General features: G+C 44.9%; 1 protein-coding gene across 8 annotated transcripts in view; it reads right to left on the minus strand.

Annotated features, from left to right (window-relative positions):
• The window catches only part of cc2d2a (coiled-coil and C2 domain containing 2A), a 77,839-nt gene that overhangs the window by 30,376 nt on the left and 26,825 nt on the right, over positions 1-20,638 (minus strand). For all 8 annotated transcript variants that reach the window (XM_079664364.1, XM_079664359.1, XM_079664360.1 and 5 more), the window contains 9 exons: positions 16,045-16,201; positions 15,052-15,199; positions 14,095-14,233; positions 12,216-12,419; positions 11,804-11,896; positions 10,443-10,534; positions 5,148-5,315; positions 3,439-3,496; positions 2,909-3,018 (listed from right to left, as the gene is read on the minus strand). In XM_079664364.1, the coding sequence (XP_079520490.1) occupies positions 2,909-3,018; positions 3,439-3,496; positions 5,148-5,315; positions 10,443-10,534; positions 11,804-11,896; positions 12,216-12,419; positions 14,095-14,233; positions 15,052-15,199; positions 16,045-16,201 (1,169 nt within the window). The remainder of the gene's footprint in view (positions 1-2,908; positions 3,019-3,438; positions 3,497-5,147; positions 5,316-10,442; positions 10,535-11,803; positions 11,897-12,215; positions 12,420-14,094; positions 14,234-15,051; positions 15,200-16,044; positions 16,202-20,638) is intronic.

Here is a 20,638-nt window from a genome sequence, read left to right on the forward strand (position 1 = left end):
ATTAACTTTTTTATGTTACATTTGGAAAAGATTGTTGTGTGAAGGTTGAAACCCCCGTTTTATAACTTACCTTTTTTTTATATCATATTTTTCGAATATATTTTTTCTGATTTATGTATTTTAACCAAACTTCTTTTTTTTCGGTGGAAAAAAAGTTTCATCATTTTTAAATCTTTCCGAATGTTTTCAAATTTTTATAAAATATTTTCCGAATCTTTATTTTTTGTTGGTAAAATCTTAAAAATATATATTATCCAAACTTTTCTTTTCTTAAAAAACACATTTTCCAGAATCTTTCAGAAAATGTTCTTGTATTTTATCAAATCTTTTCCAGATTTTAATTTTTTTTTTAAATCTTTTCAGAATATTATTAAAAAGACACAACATCAATTTGGGGGAAACCAAACAGATCATTGCAGCATTACCCATAATCCACTCTGTTTCAGCCCTGTTCCAAAAGAGCTGATTCTGTGTCTGTAGCTTTAAATGCTAAAAGCTGCTGCTGGCCACGCCCCTTTGTGTTTCTGGGCGGAGCTTACCGTGGTTGGTTTGTCGCTAATGGTGTAGAACCCACAAAACACAAGGTGACGTCAATTATGAACTGAAACCTAAGTCACCACATTCTTTACATGCTTTGAAAAACTTGGATCAGGAGGGAAAGAGAGACATCTTTTATGCTGTCCCTTTCAGAGTCTCTTTACACAGAGGGGACACATGTTGATGTGGAAAAGACATGGAGAAGATGGGACACATGTTGATGTAGAAGAGACATGAAGAAGAGGGGACACATGTTGATGTGGAAAAGACATGGAGAAGATGGGACACATGTTGATGTAGTAGAGACATGGAGAAGAGGGGACACATGTTGATGTGGAAGAGACATGAAGAAGAGGGGACACATGTTGATGTGGAAGAGACATGGAGAAGATGGGACACATGTTGATGTAGAAGAGACATGAAGAAGAGGGGACACATGTTGATGTGGAAAAGACATGGAGAAGATGGGACACATGTTGATGTAGAAGAGACATGAAGAAGAGGGGACACATGTTGATGTGGAAAAGACATGGAGAAGATGGGACACATGTTGATGTAGTAGAGACATGGAGAAGAGGGGACACATGTTGATGTGGAAGAGACATGAAGAAGAGGGGACACATGTTGATGTGGAAGAGACATGAAGAAGAGGGGACACATGTTGATGTAGAAGAGACATGAAGAAGAGGGGACACATGTTGATGTTGAAGAGACATGGAGAAGAGGGGACACATGTTGATGTAGAAGAGACATGGAGAAGAGGGGACACATGTTGATGTAGAAGAGACATGAGGAAGAGGGGACACATGTTGATGTAGAAGAGACATGGAGAAGAGGGGACACATGTTGATGGAGAAGAGACATGGAGAAGAGGGGACACATGTTGATGTAGAAGAGACATGAAGAAGAGGGGACACATGTTGATGTTGAAGAGACATGGAGAAGAGGGGACACATGTTGATGTAGAAGAGACATGGAGAAGAGGGGACACATGTTGATGTAGAAGAGACATGAGGAAGAGGGGACACATGTTGATGTAGAAGAGACATGAAGAAGAGGGGACACATGTTGATGTAGAAGAGACATGAAGAAGAGGGGACACATGTTGATGTAGAAGAGACATGAAGAAGAGGGGACACATGTTGATGTAGAAGAGACATGAAGAAGAGGGGACACATGTTGATGTAGAAGAGACATGGAGAAGAGGGGACACATGTTGATGTGGAAGAGACATGAAGAAGAGGGGACACATGTTGATGTGGAAGAGACATGGAGAAGAGGGGACACATGTTGATGTAGAAGAGACATGAAGAAGAGGGGACACATGTTGATGTAGAAGAGACATGGAGAAGAGGGGACACATGTTGATGTGGAAGAGACATGGAGAAGAGGGGACACATGTTGATGTAGAAGAGACATGAAGAAGAGGGGACACATGTTGATGTAGAAGAGACATGAAGAAGAGGGGACACATGTTGATGTAGAAGAGACATGAAGAAGAGGGGACACATGTTGATGTAGAAGAGACATGAAGAAGAGGGGACACATGTTGATGTGGAAGAGACATGGAGAAGAGGGGACACATGTTGATGTAGAAGAGACATGAGGAAGAGGGGACACATGTTGATGTAGAAGAGACATGGAGAAGAGGGGACACATGTTGATGTAGAAGAGACATGGAGAAGAGGGGACACATGTTGATGTAGAAGAGACATGGAGAAGAGGGGACACATGTTGATGTAGAAGAGACATGGAGAAGAGGGGACACATGTTGATGTAGAAGAGACATGGAGAAGAGGGGACACATGTTGATGTAGAAGAGACATGAAGAAGAGGGGACACATGTTGATGTGGAAGAGACATGAAGAAGAGGGGACACATGTTGATGTAGAAGAGACACGAAGAAGAGGGGACACATGTTGATGTAGAAGAGACATGGAGAAGAGGGGACACATGTTGATGTAGAAGAGACACGAAGAAGAGGGGACACATGTTGATGTAGAAGAGACATGAAGAAGAGGGGACACATGTTGATGTAGAAGAGACATGAAGAAGAGGGGACACATGTTGATGTAGAAGAGACACGAAGAAGAGGGGACACATGTTGATGTAGAAGAGACACGAAGAAGAGGGGACACATGTTGATGTAGAAGAGACATGAAGAAGAGGGGACACATGTTGATGTAGAAGAGACACGAAGAAGAGGGGACACATGTTGATGTAGAAGAGACACGAAGAAGAGGGGACACATGTTGATGTAGAAGAGACATGTGTCCCCTCTGTGGATGCAGGTGCTGTGATTCGGCCCCCGTTAGACCCAGAGGTTGTGAGACAGACGTAAACATGGATATATTTCTGGTTCTGGTTTCACCTGAAGGGCAGCTGCAGCTCCTCGTTCCAGCAGGGGTTCGGCCCCTCAGCCGTGGTGGTCTGAAGCACTGAGCGCTGGAAGGAGACCTCCACAAAGGGCCTCACCTGAACCTGCACCACAACAAACACACAGTTTAAATATCAGATGCATAACTCACTGACAATCAGCTGTAAATTACATTACATTTTATTTGCAAATGAGTAAAGAAATGGAATAAAGTTAAATAAACCAGTATTCATGGGGGACGGGTGGAGGTGGGCGTGGTGCACCAAAGGTTTTCCTCCAGGGAAAGACACACGGAGAACACAGGAGAGGCAAACAAGGAAAGAAATAGGAGAAGTGTTTCTGTTGGACCGTGGAAGTGCACAAAGCACTCTCTTGCCTGGACTTTAGATATTCTCCGTGCATCACATTCACTGCCTCGTCCCCTCTGGGCTCATTCCTGTCTCATTGCTTTAGGACTTGGCCGCTTCACATTATAAAAAGGTTGCAGTTTCCTGAAATTAAATTGTAAAAAGGTGTTTTTGTACCTGGCTGTGGAGCCAATCACTGCCCTGCATGGCTCCCTGAGACGCGGGTCCAGGTTGACTGAAAGGAGAACAGTTTAATCACGTGAATATAAAGCATGCTTAATGTTGGGAACATCCTGAATGTCCTCTTCCAACACGAGAGCCACATGATAACAAAGGTATCAACTGTAGCTGTGAACATGACAGGATGTGTGATTACCTAGCAGAGCATCAGGACTGTTTGAGGCATATGATAGCTATGTGATTAACATGATGATTCAGCCTCTATGGAGAGAGACATATGACAAGCATGATCATTTCTGACGTGGAGCTAATCTGAAGTAAACATTGAATACTGCTTTCTATTCCTCCATCTTGTGACTGAGTAACTCCCTCTCTTGGATATCAGCATGTGAAGGACACTGTTCAGGAACTAGCTGATGCTCTGTATGTGATGACTCCTTCCATTCTGGAGAGGATCACAGATACATGGATCCTGAGGTTCAAGCTCAAGACGGGGACCAGGGAGATTTCTCCTAACAATATCAGAGTCTGTTTGTGAACCCGTTATTTATCGTGATGTTTCGGGGGTCTTACATCTGGAGAGCAGAGGCTGGATCCTGAGGTTCAAGCTCAAGCCGGGGAACAGGGAGGTTTATGAGAGAGAGGTTTATGAGAGAGAGGTTTATGAGAGAGAGAGGTTTATGAGAGAGAGGTTTATGAGAGAGAGAGGTTTATGAGAGAGAGGGGTTTATGAGAGAGAGGGGTTTATGAGAGAGAGAGGTTTATGAGAGAGAGAGGTTTATGAGAGAGAGAGGTTTATGAGAGAGAGGTTTATGAGAGAGAGAGGTTTATGAGAGAGAGAGGTTTATGAGAGAGAGAGGTTTATGAGAGAGAGAGGTTTATGAGAGAGAGAGGTTTATGAGAGAGAGGTTTATGAGAGAGAGAGGTTTATGAGAGAGAGAGGTTTATGAGAGAGAGGGGTTTATGAGAGAGAGAGGTTTATGAGAGAGAGAGGTTTATGAGAGAGAGAGGTTTATGAGAGAGAGAGGTTTATGAGAGAGAGGGGTTTATGAGAGAGAGAGGTTTATGAGAGAGAGAGGTTTATGAGAGAGAGAGGTTTATGAGAGAGAGGTTTATGAGAGAGAGGTTTATGAGAGAGAGGTTTATGAGAGAGAGAGGTTTATGAGAGAGAGGTTTATGAGAGAGAGAGGTTTATGAGAGAGAGAGGTTTATGAGAGAGAGGGGTTTATGAGAGAGAGAGGTTTATGAGAGAGAGAGGTTTATGAGAGAGAGAGGTTTATGAGAGAGAGAGGTTTATGAGAGAGAGGGGTTTATGAGAGAGAGAGGTTTATGAGAGAGAGAGGTTTATGAGAGAGAGAGGTTTATGAGAGAGAGGGGTTTCTGAGAGAGAGAGGTTTATGAGAGAGAGAGGTTTATGAGAGAGAGGGGTTTCTGAGGGGTTTCTGAGGGGGTTTCTGAGGGGTTTCTGAGGGGTTTCTGAGAGGTTTCTGAGGGGTTTCTGAGGGGGTTTCTGAGGGGTTTCTGAGAGGTTTCTGAGAGGTTTCTGAGGGGGTTTCTGAGAGGTTTCTGAGGGGTTTCTGAGGGGTTTCTGAGGGGTTTCTGAGAGGTTTCTGAGGGGTTTCTGAGGGGGTTTCTGAGGGGTTTCTGAGGGGTTTCTGAGGGGGTTTCTGAGAGGGTTTCTGAGGGGTTTCTGAGGGGTTTCTGACCTGCTGCTGGGTCTGCGGATGGGGATGTCGTACGCCCGCAGGATGTTGACCAGCAGCTTGATGTCTCCGTCGGACAGATTCTGAGCCGTCACCTTCTTCCTCTCCTTCCTCTGAGGCTTCAGGGGACGCTTAGGCTCGGCCAGCTTAAACAGGTTCATCCCCAGGATCCTGACAAACAGACAGACATCACTGATTCATGGAGATCAGACTGTGCGTTATCCACGGATCAATTATTACTCTGGAGGGTCCGGTACCATTATTACCACTAACAGTCCCAACAGGTTTCTGCCATGATCACAGCTCTGATTTAGACGTTAGATTTTATGGCACAATTACAGCTGTTTGAAAATGGGAAAAATATATCTCACAAATAATTATTAAGCTTCCGAAATCCTGAGAGAAAATTGTGGAATAGTAATCTAGGGATCCATTTTTTAAAAGTCTGATATGGTTTGTTTTCTTTCCTGTTTAAAATACAAATAAAGAGGAACATCTTTTGTAGTTCCTTAAAAAAAAAAAAAAGTTGGGTTGAGTGATTTTTCATCTGCAATAACAGCTGTTAACAACAAAACACTTTAAATGACCTTTACAAATTATAAAACATCTTTTAAAAAAAAGCTCAAATGTGAAACTAATATTTTGAACGTTAAACATGTATCTTTTCAGGAGACCTTAGCCGTGCTACTTTAAAACAGAATTGTGATAACAGGGAAATAAACCCTGAAAGGACTGAGCACTACAGCAGGGTGTACGGGTATGAACTACTGATCTGACACTCAGGGGTTAAACTAAAGGAGAGGCAGAGGGGGGGTGAAAAGAAAGGAAGTCATACCCTGGACCTGCACCACTGTTAATAATGCATGCAAGAAAAATAAGAGAAAAACATGGAAAAGAAAAAGATTACAACATTCACTCTCAATGATGCAAAACATGAGCACACGTATAGGTGACGTGCAACGACATGACCCTTCACGCCATGGCAGAGCCAACAGGTACAGGCAGGGCCCAGAGTGAGAGCCCTATAGTTTCAATCCACCACCCACAAATAAACATATGGACATGCTAAATGTATTTAGTAACCTATCCATGTGAACTTAAGTGGGGGTGGACCTCAAATCCTCTAGGGGGGTCCGGGGGCATGCTCCACCGGTAAGATTTTTTTTAATATTTTGGAGTTAAATGCATCAATCTGGTGCACTCTGAGGGAGAAATAAAGAGACTAGATCTATGGAAACACCTATGAAACAGAACTGTACACATTTCAATCATCATCAAATCATCAAATCATCAAATCATAAGAACATGGCCGTAACCAATAACATCATAACCAATAACATCATAACCAATAACATCATAACCAATAACATCATAACCAATAACATCATAACCAATAACATCATAACCAATAACATCATAACCAATAACATCATAACATCATAACCAATAACATCATAACCAATAACATCATAACATCATAACCAATAACATCATAACCAATAACATCATAACATTTCCAATATGAAAAAAACACTGAAACTTATTTATTTATCTTTGCTTCATTTATAGTTGTGAGTGTGTCTGTGCTCCTGAATCAGCCTCTCCCCCTGCTCCTCTCCCTCCTGCTCCTCTCCCTCCTCTCCCTCCTCTCCCCCCTGCTCCTCTCCCTCCTGCTCCTCTCCCTCCTCTCCCTCCTCTCCCCCCTGCTCCTCTCCCTCCTGCTCCTCTCCCTCCTCTCCCTCCTCTCCCCCCTGCTCCTCTCCTCCCTGCTCCTCTCCCTCCTCTCCCCCCTGCTCCTCTCCCTCCTCTCCCCCCTGCTCCTCTCCCTCCTGCTCCTCTCCTCCCTGCTCCTCTCCCTCCTCTCCCTCCTGCTCCTCTCCTCCCTGCTCCTCTCCCTCCTCTCCCTCCTCTCCCCCCTGCTCCTCTCCCTCCTCTCCCCCCTGCTCCTCTCCCCCCTGCTCCTCTCCCTCCTCTCCCCCCTGCTCCTCTCCCCCCTGCTCCTCTCCCTCCTCTCCCCCCTGCTCCTCTCCCTCCTGCTCCTCTCTCTCCTCTCCCCCCTGCTCCTCTCCTCCCTGCTCCTCTCCCTCCTGCTCCTCTCCTCCCTGCTCCTCTCCCTCCTCTCCCTCCTGCTCCTCTCCTCCCTGCTCCTCTCCCTCCTCTCCCTCCTGCTCCTCTCCCTCCTCTCCCCCCTGCTCCTCTCCCCCTGCTCCTCTCCTCCCTGCTCCTCTCCCTCCTCTCCCTCCTGCTCCTCTCCTCCCTGCTCCTCTCCCTCCTCTCCCTCCTGCTCCTCTCCCTCCTCTCCCTCCTCTCCCCCCTGCTCTTCTCCCTCCTGCTCCTCTCCCCCCTGCTCCTCTCCCTCCTCTCCCCCCTGCTCCTCTCCTCCCTGCTCCTCTCCCTCCTCTCCCTCCTGCTCCTCTCCTCCCTGCTCCTCTCCCTCCTCTCCCTCCTGCTCCTCTCCTCCCTGCTCCTCTCCCTCCTCTCCCCCCTGCTCCTCTCCCCCCTGCTCCTCTCCCTCCTCTCCCCCCTGCTCCTCTCCCCCCTGCTCCTCTCCCTCCTCTCCCCCCTGCTCCTCTCCCTCCTCTCCCCCCTGCTCCTCTCCTCCCTGCTCCTCTCCCTCCTCTCCCTCCTGCTCCTCTCCTCCCTGCTCCTCTCCCTCCTCTCCCTCCTGCTCCTCTCCTCCCTGCTCCTCTCCCTCCTCTCCCCCCTGCTCCTCTCCCTCCTGCTCCTCTCCCCCCCGCTCCTCTCCCTCCTCTCCTCCCTGCTCCTCTCCCTCCTCTCCCCCCTGCTCCTCTCCCTCCTGCTCCTCTCCCCCCCGCTCCTCTCCCTCCTCTCCCCCCTGCTCCTCTCCCTCCTGCTCCTCTCCCTCCTGCTCCTCTCCCCCCCGCTCCTCTCCCTCCTCTCCCCCCTGCTCCTCTCCCTCCTCCGCATATTTTACTCATCACTCCCCCCTCAAATGGAAATATGTGTTTACATAAATGGTGACCAAACGGTTTGAGACCCACTGAGAACTTAGACTAAGTGAACTATCAGGTGAGTCCTTTGCCTCACCTGAGCTGAGGTTATACTGAGCTTGAATGACACAGAGACCAATCAAGGGCTTCGATTTAAGATCTGTATGACAGTGGCCATGTCATCAGACCACATCATGTAGACAGCCAGTCCCCCTGTGTGAGGCAGACCACATCATGTAGACAGCCAGTCCCCCTGTGAGGCAGACCACATCATGTAGACAGCCAGTCCCCCTGTGTGAGGCAGACCACATCATGTAGACAGCCAGTCCCCCTGTGAGGCAGACCACATCATGTAGACAGCCAGTCCCCCTGTGTGAGGCAGACCACATCATGTAGACAGCCAGTCACCCTGTGAGGCAGACCACATCATGTAGACAGCCAGTCCCCCTGTGTGAGGCAGACCACATCATGCAGACAGCCAGTCCCCCTGTGTGAGGCAGACCACATCATGTAGACAGCCAGTCCCCCTGTGTGAGGCAGACCACATCATGTAGACAGCCAGTCACCCTGTGAGGCAGACCACATCATGCAGACAGCCAGTCCCCCTGTGTGAGGTAGACCACTTAACAGGCCTGGCCATCGGGAAACCCCCCGGTCCTCCCGACTGGGTACAGGAGGCGTAGAGCGAGGGATCATTGTCCACAAGTTAAATTGATCGCAGATGGCGTAGTGGTCGCGGACGGAAAAAAAAAAAATCCTAAATGGGTCGCAAAATATACCTGGGCGGCCGTTAATATACCTGGGAGTCCGTTAATATACCTGGGAGTCCGTTAATATACCCGGGAGTCCGTTAATATACCTGGGAGTCCGTTAATATACCTGGGCGGCCGTTAATATTCCTGGGAGCCCGTTAATATTCCTGGGCGGCCGTTAATATTCCTGGGCGGCCGTTAATATACCTGGGAGCCCGTTAATATTCCTGGGCGGCCGTTAATATTCCTGGGCGGCCGTTAATATTCCTGGGCGGCCGTTAATATTCCTGGGCGGCCGTTAATATTCCTGGGCGGCCGTTAATATACCTGGGAGCCCGTTAATATTCCTGGGCGGCCGTTAATATTCCTGGGCGGCCGTTAATATTCCTGGGCGGCCGTTAATATTCCTGGGCGGCCGTTAATATACCTGGGAGCCCGTTAATATTCCTGGGCGGCCGTTAATATTCCTGGGCGGCCGTTAATATTCCTGGGCGGCCGTTAATATTCCTGGGCGGCCGTTAATATTCCTGGGCGGCCGTTAATATACCTGGGAGCCCGTTAATATTCCTGGGCGGCCGTTAATATTCCTGGGCGGCCGTTAATATTCCTGGGCGGCCGTTAATATTCCTGGGCGGCCGTTAATATTCCTGGGCGGCCGTTAATATACCTGGGAGTCCGTTAATATTCCTGGGCGGCCGTTAATATACCTGGGAGTCCGTTAATATACCTGGGCGGCCGTTAATATACCTGGGAGTCCGTTAATATACCTGGGAGTCCGTTAATATACCTGGGAGCCCGTTAATATACCTGGGAGTCCGTTAATATTCCTGGGCGGCCGTTAATATTCCTGGGCGGCCGTTAATATACCTGGGAGTCCGTTAATATTCCCTGGGCGGCCGTTAATATACCTGGGCGTCCGTTAATATACCTGGGAGTCCGTTAATATTCCTGGGCGCCGTTAATATACCTGGGAGTCCGTTAATATACCTGGGCGGCCGTTAATATACCTGGGAGTCCGTTAATATACCTGGGAGCCCGTTAATATTCCTGGGCGGCCGTTAATATTCCTGGGAGTCGTTAATATACCTGGGCGGCCGTTAATATACCTGGGAGTCCGTTAATATACCTGGGCGGCCGTTAATATACCTGGGAGTCCGTTAATATACCTGGGCGGCCGTTAATATACCTGGGAGTCCGTTAATATACCTGGGCGGGCCGTTAATATACCTGGGAGTCCGTTAATATACCTGGGCGGCCGTTAATATACCTGGGAGTCCGTTAATATACCTGGGCGGCCGTTAATATACCTGGGAGTCCGTTAATATACCTGGGAGTCCGTTAATATTCCTGGGAGCCCGTTAATATTCCTGGGAGCCCGTTAATATACCTGGGCGGCCGTTAATATACCTGGGAGCCCGTTAATATTCCTGGGAGCCCGTTAATATACCTGGGAGCCCGTTAATATTCCTGGGCGGCCGTTAATATTCCTGGGCGGCCGTTAATATTCCTGGGAGCCCGTTAATATTCCTGGGCGGCCCCGCCCAAGTAAAGTCTGTGTGTGGGAAACCCTGGAACCATCAGTGTTCTTTATTTACCCGATGCTGGGGATCTCCTCCTCGATCACCAGGTCCGACAGCAGGAAGTGATGCTTGGCCGTCAGGAACCTGTTGATGACCGACTCTCTGATCTGTGGGAGAGGAACAGATAACACTGAGTGATATCGTGTGCTGAAGCAGGGGGTGCAAACTGTCCTCACTGAGGGCCACACACAGAAAACATAGGGCTGTCAAATTAACGCAAAACATTTTTAACACCATTAATAATTTTAACGTGCAATTAACGCATTTGTATTTGTCCTCGGCCACCCCGTAGTTTCAGAGCCCAAAGGCTTGACGTTGTTGTTGTTGTTAGTTGGATGGTGGGAGATTCTAGTAAGAGAGATATGGATACAAGAAAAGGTGTTTTAAACGGCAGGCCAAGCACACAGCTGAGAGAGAGAGAGAGAGAGAGAGAGAGAGAGAGAGAGAGAGAGAGAGAGCAAGAGAGAGAGAGAGCGAGAGAGAGAGAGAGAGCGAGAGAGAGCGAGAGAGAGAGAGAGAGAGAGCAAGAGAGAGAGAGCGAGAGAGAGAGAGAGAGAGAGAGAGAGAGAGAGAGAGAGAGAGCAAGAGAGAGAGAGAGAGAGAGCAAGAGAGAGAGCGAGAGAGAGAGAGAGAGAGAGAGAGAGAGAGAGAGAGAGAGAGAGAGAGAGAGAGAGAGAGATAGGTTCCAGGTTGTTGTGTTGAAAATATTCAGGAGAATATTTGTCATTGTTCCAATGATAATGAATCCACTCATATGTTGATAAGAGTATTAAAAACTTGAAAAATATTCCTCTAAGGTAAATTTAGAACAGATAGAAAATGTGCGATTAATTTGCGATTAAATATTTGAATCGACTGACAGCCCAAAGAGAAACATACCCTCACTAGAGGTATTCTGCCTCAGAGGATCAGTTATCATTCAGCTAAATCAATCACATGTAGGTGAATGATGCTTTCTACTTGAGTATGATTTAAGAAACGTCCCAGCTCTCCAGAGGGTCTCAGTGAGAACAGGTTGGACCCCCCCCCCCCCCCTTAAAGCAGAAGCCTCAGATTGAATAGTGAGGGGAAATATGAAGGGTCTTTTTAAAGCTATGGAGATGAAACTAGGATGAGTTAGAACATGTTCTCAGCTCTAACTGACTGAATGTATTTGTAAAGTAGGCTTATGAACACATGGAAGCTACTGTGTGATATAGGCTCACATATATATTTAAGAAGAACAAGAGAAGCAGGAGTTTCCATCTTCCATTACACTTTAAGGATTAGCTGAGGGCCCATTAGAAATGGACAACGGGCCGCATGTGGCCCCCGGACCGTAGTTTGGACCCCCCTGAGCTAAAGCTTGTGATGATGAAACATGAGATGCTGCTCACCTTCTGCAGGTACTTGGCCACTAAGGCTCTGTGAGAGTCCAGGTGCTCGTTAGTGTCCACCAGCTCTCCTTCCTTCAGCTTCCTCTCATAGTCCTGAGGGTACACACACACACACACACACACACACACACACACACACACACACACACACACACACACACACACACACACACACACACACACACACACACACACACACACACACACACACACACACACACACACACACACACACACACACACACACACACACACACACACACACACACACACACACACACACACACACACACACACACACACACACACACACACACACACACACACACACACAGTATTTCGGTCCCTCTGTCTGTACACACAAAGTGAAAGCTTGACATTAAAGTTGACTTTAGATGTTTGGAGGTCTGACCTGGAACATCCTATCCGTGACTTCCCTCTCCAGAGACGGGACGAACTTGTAGTTCCTGAACTCGGCCACTTCCTGGTTCCTGAGCGCGAGCAGACGGAACCTTTTGGACCCCTCCAGCTCCTCCTCCGTCACAAAGTTAAACTCCTCCTGCAGCTGCTCCAGACGGAAGTGCTCCGGAGCCGTCACCTCTCCACTGCTGGCCACCTGAGGAGCCACAGTGTTCAGAAGGTCTCCCTGTTCCCCGTCTTGAGCTTGAATCTCAGGATCCATGTATCTGTGATCCTCTCCAGAATGGAAGGAGTCATCACATACAGAGCATCAACTAGTTCCTGAACAGTGTCCTTCACATGCTGATATCCAAGAGAGGGAGTTACTCAGTCACTAGATGGAGGCAGGGGCTCCGTATGGGGGTGAAATCTCCAAAATTCGGATCTAAAGATTCTGACTTTTCCTCAAAGTTCTGACATGTATATCAGTGATGCAAACACAGGTATGGTGAAAAAAGAGAGAACTATTCGAAGCAGAAAGAAACAGCGTAATATACCATCTGACAAAGGCCTGTGCTATAATGCTTCAGTGAACTGTTCTTTATAATATACTCAGATCAATAGAGACAGAGATGTTATAAATCAAGGGTTTTTATTATTATTTACAGCAGGGGGTGGAGAACCTTTTTCCTTTACATTTTACAACATCCTCCGAGGGCCGTACAAATTATTGAACTCAACCTCTGCTTAAAGAAACTAAAATCACACGCGGTGTGGCATGACCACCAAAACAGAAAGATATGGACACAAGATGTGTGCAAATATATTTAGTGTCCATATGAACACGATTTAAGTGGGTGGGACCTAACCTCCTCTAGGGGGGTCTGGGGGCATGCTCCCCCGGGAAGATTTTTTTTGAATATTGAAGTTGAAAGCATCAATCTGGTGCACTTTGAGAGCAACATGAAGAGATCTACGGATACATCTCTCAACACCAGATGAAACACAACTGGAAGCAGATTCTTCTTTTGGGATATTTTACAAATCACTTCCCTTTCAAACTCTATTATTGTTATTTTTAACAACTTTTTTTTGTTACTGTCATATAGTATTTTATACCTGTTTTTCATTGAGTCTCTAATGTCTCATTAATAACTATAATGATCATATCAAGGTGTGCCTTAACCTCACTGAGCTGAGGTTATCTGAGCCTCTCAGGAGAGAGCTCTCTTCCACCTGGTTGTAGAAAAGCTCTTTAAATGTGTTAGCATAGCTAGCTAACCAGATGCTAATAACAACAGATCGCCACTGTGCTTACAACTAAAGACACAGCCTCGCAAACACTGCGGTGTGTACGGCTCCTTATGGGTACTGCAATATTTGAAGAGCTGGAGCTGCGTTCCGGTGCTCTCCGTAAGCACTCTAGTCTACACTCCTTTCAGACGAGACATAACCACGTGAAGACACGTTATGCTCGTGTTGTGTTCAAGGAACCTGTCCATGGCCAGGAAAAACAGGCACTCGCTTGTTTAATTATTTTGCGATCTAGATTTCTTCTTCTTTTTTGAAGTGAGAAGTTATCCGTCAGTCGGACGGACTAACGGACGGACTGACGGACGAACTGACGGACAACCCCCCCCCCTAAAACGAAAACTCTTCGGTTCTCCACGAATTACACAAGTCACCCAAAGCAGCGTTAAAAAAGCGGGAGGCGCCGAAAAGCGACTAATTTGCATCACTGATATATAGACTTCTGGCACTATTTTTTATTTGTATTTTATGATATATGTTGCATTGTGGGAGGAGCTCAGGTCAGAAGAATGCCACTTCTACACTGAAGCTGCTGATGATGAGAACACCTTTGAAACCATGAGTCTCTTCCTGATACTCACTTTGAGCAGCTGCATGATGGAGGCGTTCTTGGGGTCGTTGGGGTCCAGGCGGGACTGAGTGGCCCACTCTCCAATCTTTTTCATGTCATACAGTCCAGAAGCACCGATATACGTGACGGCATCGAGTCGACCCAGACCGCTGAAACACAAAGGACAGGGAGTCACATTTGTAAAGTGATATAGGGGTTACAAGACAAGTGCATACAAGCCCAGTGTCACAGATACACAGAAGACAATAAGGAGCAGGTAGAAGCCGTTTCCGATGGGTCGCTTGTTGAATGGGAGAGGCTTTCCTCATGTTTGATCACTTTAACGACACAAACACAACACATTGCTGAGGACTAGATCTGTACGCATATTGAAGGCGTTAAGACGCTCTTCCTCCTCTGGGTGCAGCCTACATCATGCAGCATCACAGCTCCAGTTGGAGTCTGTGATTCTAACGTCTCCTAAAGCTCCTCTTGGTGAATTCAGGGGCCGTGTGCTCGGTGTGTGTTCTTTCCAAAAGACAAAGCAGTGTTCACACACGGCTCTGGCTAACGAGCCACTACAGCTCTATTTAATGCTTTCTGATGAAGTCTTCATAACAAGATTCTGCCATTACAGGAGCCTGGCTCTTTTGTGTGTGTGTGTGTGTGTGTGTGTGTGTGTGTGTGTGTGTGTGTGTGTGTGTGTGTGTGTGTGTGTGTGTGTGTGTGTGTGTGTGTGTGTGTGTGTGTGTGTGTGTGTGTGTGTGTGTGTGTGTGTGTGTGTGTGTGTGTGTGTGTGTGTGTGTGTGTGTGTGTGTGTGTGTGTGTGTGTGTGTGTGTGTGTGTGTGTGTGTGTGTGTTAAATACTGAATAAATAAAAAGAATGTTGGGTCTACATGTTTCTGGATTCTGGATTGTGGGAAACAGTGTTTTGATCTCTCTGAACACACACACAGAGATTGGCAGTAACGTTGACTTGTAGCATTACCTGTGTTTCGCAGCAGGGTGCAGGGACAGCGGGGGGGCGAGGGCTGCCCCGTCCTCTCCGACCCCCCAGGAGACGCAGCAGGACAGTTTCCCCGAGGTCAGCAGCGTCTGCTTCTTACTGCCGTCAGCCTCGAAGGAGAGGGGGACGTCTGAGGAGAGACAGGAAGTGAGGAACACAGCATTCCCTCTAACGTTGGATCTTATAGAGAGGTGCAGGAATGAGTCCTAACACCAGGAAGTGAGTCAGCATTTCACCACTTCCTGTTCCCTCGTCTCAGAGCCAATGGGATCTCTCCGTAGGATGTTGAAAGTATCTGGACTAAGGTCTGTGGTTGAGACACATTGAAGAGACACATCTCGTTTTGTTCTACATTAAATCATCAGCAGTGACCCCACTGGTGATCTCTGAAGAGTGGACGTGTCTGAGAAACGATGGTTGTTACCAAGTGGCTGAATAGGACTACAGAAGTCGTGGAGGTCGTTGTACGTCATTACTCCGAACACGTAAACACTCCTCTAAGTTAGTTTCTGTTCTGCTTGAGAGCAAGTCCCTGCCTCCTGCAGACTGTTCAAACAAACGCTTCAACTCCTTCCATCTAGAATCTGTGTGTTTGAATATGGATCTGAAGTTGGCGTGACGTTGAAGTCGTGCTGCTGGACTCGGCTGTAGCTCCTTTATAGCATCACGTTAGCATTTAGCTTCTGGACATTAGATGTATGATTAGAACATTATAAAAGTAGAGATGTGGAGATTATCCGGCTGAACTAAACATTTATCAAACAGGTTCGTTACTTCAGGTACTTTAGGGGATTGCAGGGGGAACGCAGAGTGCCTGGTGTCCCGCCCTCAGAATGATCAAAGCCAATGAAAGACAAGCTCCAGTGTCTCATGTATGTTCATGTCTTCACTAGAAGAGGTTAGAGGGACGGTCGCTGCACGAGGCTTGTTGTTGTTGTTGTTGTTGTTGTTGTTGTTTTAAATGGAGTCACTCACCACTCCCCACGCCCTCGTGGTCGAACATGACTCTCTGGTTGCTGCTGAACTCAAACTCCTCCACAGGAACGCTGCTGCTCCCCACCGAGGGTCCAGGCACCGGGACAAACACCTGAGCCAGGAGGAGGCAGGAGGAGGAGCCCACCTCCTCAAACACCTGGGAGGACACACAGCATGTATTCAACCAGAGGGGGGGTGGGGGGGAGGAGGAGGAGGAGGAGGAAGAGGAGCCCACCTCCTCAAACACCTGGGAGGACACACAGCATGTATTCAACCAGAGGGGGGGTGGGGGGGAGGAGGAGGAGGAGGAGGAAGAGGAGCCCACCTCCTCAAACACCTGGGAGGACACACAGCATGTATTCAACCAGAGGGGGGGTGGGGGGGAGGAGGAGGAGGAGGAGGAAGAGGAGCCCACCTCCTCAAACACCTGGGAGGACACACAGCATGTATTCAACCAGAGGTGGGGAGGATGAGGAGGAGGAGGAGGAGGAGGAGGAGGAGGGAGGAGGAGGAAGAGTCCTGCATTCAAAATGTTCCTCAAGTAAAAGTAGAAGTATTCAGAGCTTGTTCTTAGTAAAAGTAGAAGTACTCAGATCTTGTTCTTAGTAAAAGTAGAAGTATTCAGAGCTTGTTCTTAGTAAAAGTAGAAGTACTCAGATCTTGTTCTTAGTAAAAGTAGAAGTACTCAGATCTTGTTCTTAGTAAAAGTAGAAGTACTCAGATCTTGTTCTTAGTAAAAGTAGAAGTACTCAGATCTTGTTCTTAGTAAAAGTAGAAGTACTCAGATCTTGTTCTTAGTAAAAGTAGAAGTACTCAGATCTTGTTCTTAGTAAAAGTAGAAGTACTCAGATCTTGTACTTGAGTAAAAGTAGAAGTATTCAGAGCTTGTTCTTAGTAAAAGTAGAAGTACTCAGATCTTGTTCTTAGTAAAAGTAGAAGTACTCAGATCTTGTTCTTGAGTAAAAGTAGAAGTACTCAGATCTTGTTCTTAGTAAAAGTAGAAGTACTCAGATCTTGTTCTTGAGTAAAAGTAGAAGTACTCAGATCTTATACTTGAGTAAAAGTAGAAGTACTCAGATCTTGTTCTTAGTAAAAGTAGAAGTACTCAGATCTTGTTCTTGAGTAAAAGTAGAAGTACTCAGATCTTGTACTTGAGTAAAAGTAGAAGTACTCAGATCTTGTTCTTAGTAAAAGTAGAAGTACTCAGATCTTGTTCTTGAGTAAAAGTAGAAGTACTCAGATCTTGTTCTTGAGTAAAAGTAGAAGTACTCAGATCTTGTTCTTAGTAAAAGTAGAAGTACTCAGATCTTGTTCTTGAGTAAAAGTAGAAGTACTCAGATCTTATACTTGAGTAAAAGTAGAAGTACTCAGATCTTGTTCTTAGTAAAAGTAGAAGTACTCAGATCTTGTTCTTGAGTAAAAGTAGAAGTACTCAGATCTTGTACTTGAGTAAAAGTAGAAGTACTCAGATCTTGTTCTTAGTAAAAGTAGAAGTACTCAGATCTTGTTCTTGAGTAAAAGTAGAAGTACTCAGATCTTGTACTTGAGTAAAAGTAGAAGTACTCAGATCTTGTTCTTGAGTAAAAGTAGAAGTACTCAGATCTTGTACTTCAGTAAAAGTAGAAGTACTCAGATCTTGTACTTGAGTAAAAGTAGAAGTACTCAGATCTTGTACTTGAGTAAAAGTAGAAGTACTCAGATCTTGTACTTGAGTAAAAGTAGAAGTACTCAGATCTTGTTCTTGAGTAAAAGTAGAAGTACTCAGATCTTGTACTTGAGTAAAAGTAGAAGTACTCAGATCTTGTTCTTAGTAAAAGTAGAAGTACTCAGATCTTGTTCTTGAGTAAAAGTAGAAGTACTCAGATCTTGTACTTGAGTAAAAGTAGAAGTACTCAGATCTTGTTCTTAGTAAAAGTAGAAGTACTCAGATCTTGTTCTTGAGTAAAAGTAGAAGTACTCAGATCTTGTTCTTGAGTAAAAGTAGAAGTACTCAGATCTTGTTCTTAGTAAAAGTAGAAGTACTCAGATCTTGTTCTTGAGTAAAAGTAGAAGTACTCAGATCTTATACTTGAGTAAAAGTAGAAGTACTCAGATCTTGTTCTTAGTAAAAGTAGAAGTACTCAGATCTTGTTCTTGAGTAAAAGTAGAAGTACTCAGATCTTGTACTTGAGTAAAAGTAGAAGTACTCAGATCTTGTTCTTAGTAAAAGTAGAAGTACTCAGATCTTGTTCTTGAGTAAAAGTAGAAGTACTCAGATCTTGTACTTGAGTAAAAGTAGAAGTACTCAGATCTTGTTCTTGAGTAAAAGTAGAAGTACTCAGATCTTGTACTTCAGTAAAAGTAGAAGTACTCAGATCTTGTACTTGAGTAAAAGTAGAAGTACTCAGATCTTGTACTTGAGTAAAAGTAGAAGTACTCAGATCTTGTACTTGAGTAAAAGTAGAAGTATTCAGATCTTGTACTTGAGTAAAAGTAGAAGTACTCAGATCTTGTACTTGAGTGAAAGTAGAAGTATTCAGATCTTGTACTTGAGTGAAAGTAGAAGTACTCAGATCTTGTACTTGAGTAAAACTAGAAGTACTCAGATCTTGTTCTTGAGTAAAAGTAGAAGTACTCAGATCTTGTACTTGAGTAAAAGTAGAAGTACTCAGATCTTGTTCTTGAGTAAAAGTAGAAGTACTCAAATCTTGTACTTCAGTAAAAGTAGAAGTACTCAGATCTTGTACTTCAGTAAAAGTAGAAGTACTCAGATCTTGTACTTGAGTAAAAGTAGAAGTACTCAGATCTTGTACTTGAGTAAAAGTAGAAGTATTCAGATCTTGTACTTGAGTAAAAGTAGAAGTATTCAGATCTTGAGTGAAAGTAGAAGTACTCAGATCTTGTACTTGAGTAAAAGTAGAAGTATTCAGATCTTGTACTTGAGTAAAAGTAGAAGTATTCAGATCTTGTACTTGAGTGAAAGTAGAAGTACTCAGATCTTGCACTTAGTAAAAGTAGAAGTACTCAGATCTTGCACTTGAGTAAAAGTAGAAGTACTCAGATCTTGTTCTTGAGTAAAAGTAGAAGTATTCAGATCTTGTACTTGAGTGAAAGTAGAAGTACTCAGATCTTGCACTTAGTAAAAGTAGAAGTACTCAGATCTTGTACTTGAGTCAAAGTAGAAGTACTCAGATCTTGTTCTTGAGTAAAAGTAGAAGTACTCAGATCTTGTACTTGAGTAAAAGTAGAAGTACTCAGATCTTGTACTTGAGTGAAAGTAGAAGTACTCAGATCTTGTACTTGAGTAAAAGTAGAAGTACTCATATCTTGTACTTGAGTCAAAGTAGAAGTACTCAGATCTTGTTCTTGAGTAAAAGTAGAAGTACTCAGATCTTGTTCTTGAGTAAAAGTAGAAGTATTCAGATCTTGTTCTTGAGTAAAAGTAGAAGTACTCAGATCTTGTTCTTGAGTAAAAGTAGAAGTATTCAGATCTTGTTCTTGAGTAAAAGTAGAAGTACTCAGATCTTGTACTTGAGTAAAAGTAATAGTCCCAGAGTGTAGGAATACTCTGTTACAGTAAAAGTCCTGCATTCAAAATGTTCCTCAAGTGAAAGTAGAAAAGTATTCTCATCAAAATATAGTGAAAGACAGTAAAAGTAGTCATTGTGCAGATTGGTCCATTTCAGAATAATAGATATGATATGTTTTATAATGATTGATCATGAAAGTGTTCTCAAAGCTGGTAAAGGTGCAGCTAGTCTGAATGACTTTGTATACTGCAGGGTAGCTGGTGGATTTACTCCAGGTGGAACTAAAGTCTGATTTAACACTTGATTAGATTTCACATCATTCATCCAGATCTGAGAAGTAACTGAAGGGATTAAATACATGGAGTGGAGTAGAAGTACACCATGTACCTCTGAACTGGAGAGGAGTAGAAGTACACAGTACCTCTGGACTCTAGAGGAGTAAAAGTATGAAGTAGCATCTAATACCAAAGTAAAGTGAAGTACCTCTAAAGCAGGGGTCACCAACCTTTTTTCGGATCAGAGCTACTTTCAAAAAATAAAACAAGTCGTGCTACTTTTACTCCTCTTTTTTTTGTTTTTTGCAGTGTATATATTTAGCACATTTTAACATTATTATATACTTACCTTTAACCTTTGTGTGCTGTTTGGGTCTGTGGGACCCGTTTTCAGTGTTTACTAAAATAACATGTGTGCAATTTAATTATTTTAACCTGCTTTATTTTGGGGGGGGACCTCACCTCCTCTAGGGGAACTTTCTTTTAAAGGTTGAAGTGAAATGCATCAATCTGGAGCACAAAATTAATTGATGGATACAGCTCTCAACACTCAGATGAAAGAGAGCTGTATACTTTTCAATAATTCAAACATCTTTAGAATATGATCACAACCAATAACAAATCATTTAAACTTGTTTATTCTTATCTTATGTTACTTAGTTAGCATTCTATCTTTTCATTTATGCATATTTTACTAATCACTCCCCTTTTAAACTGTTTTTTTTAAAGGAAATTACGCCATGTGTGTGTGTGCGTCAAGTGCAATAAATATAAATGCAAGTTGCAAAACACACACAGTAAAACTCTGCC

Source organism: Notothenia rossii (genome assembly GCF_949606895.1).
Source record: "Notothenia rossii genome assembly, chromosome: 1".
In the NCBI taxonomy this organism is placed as follows: domain Eukaryota; kingdom Metazoa; phylum Chordata; class Actinopteri; order Perciformes; family Nototheniidae; genus Notothenia; species Notothenia rossii.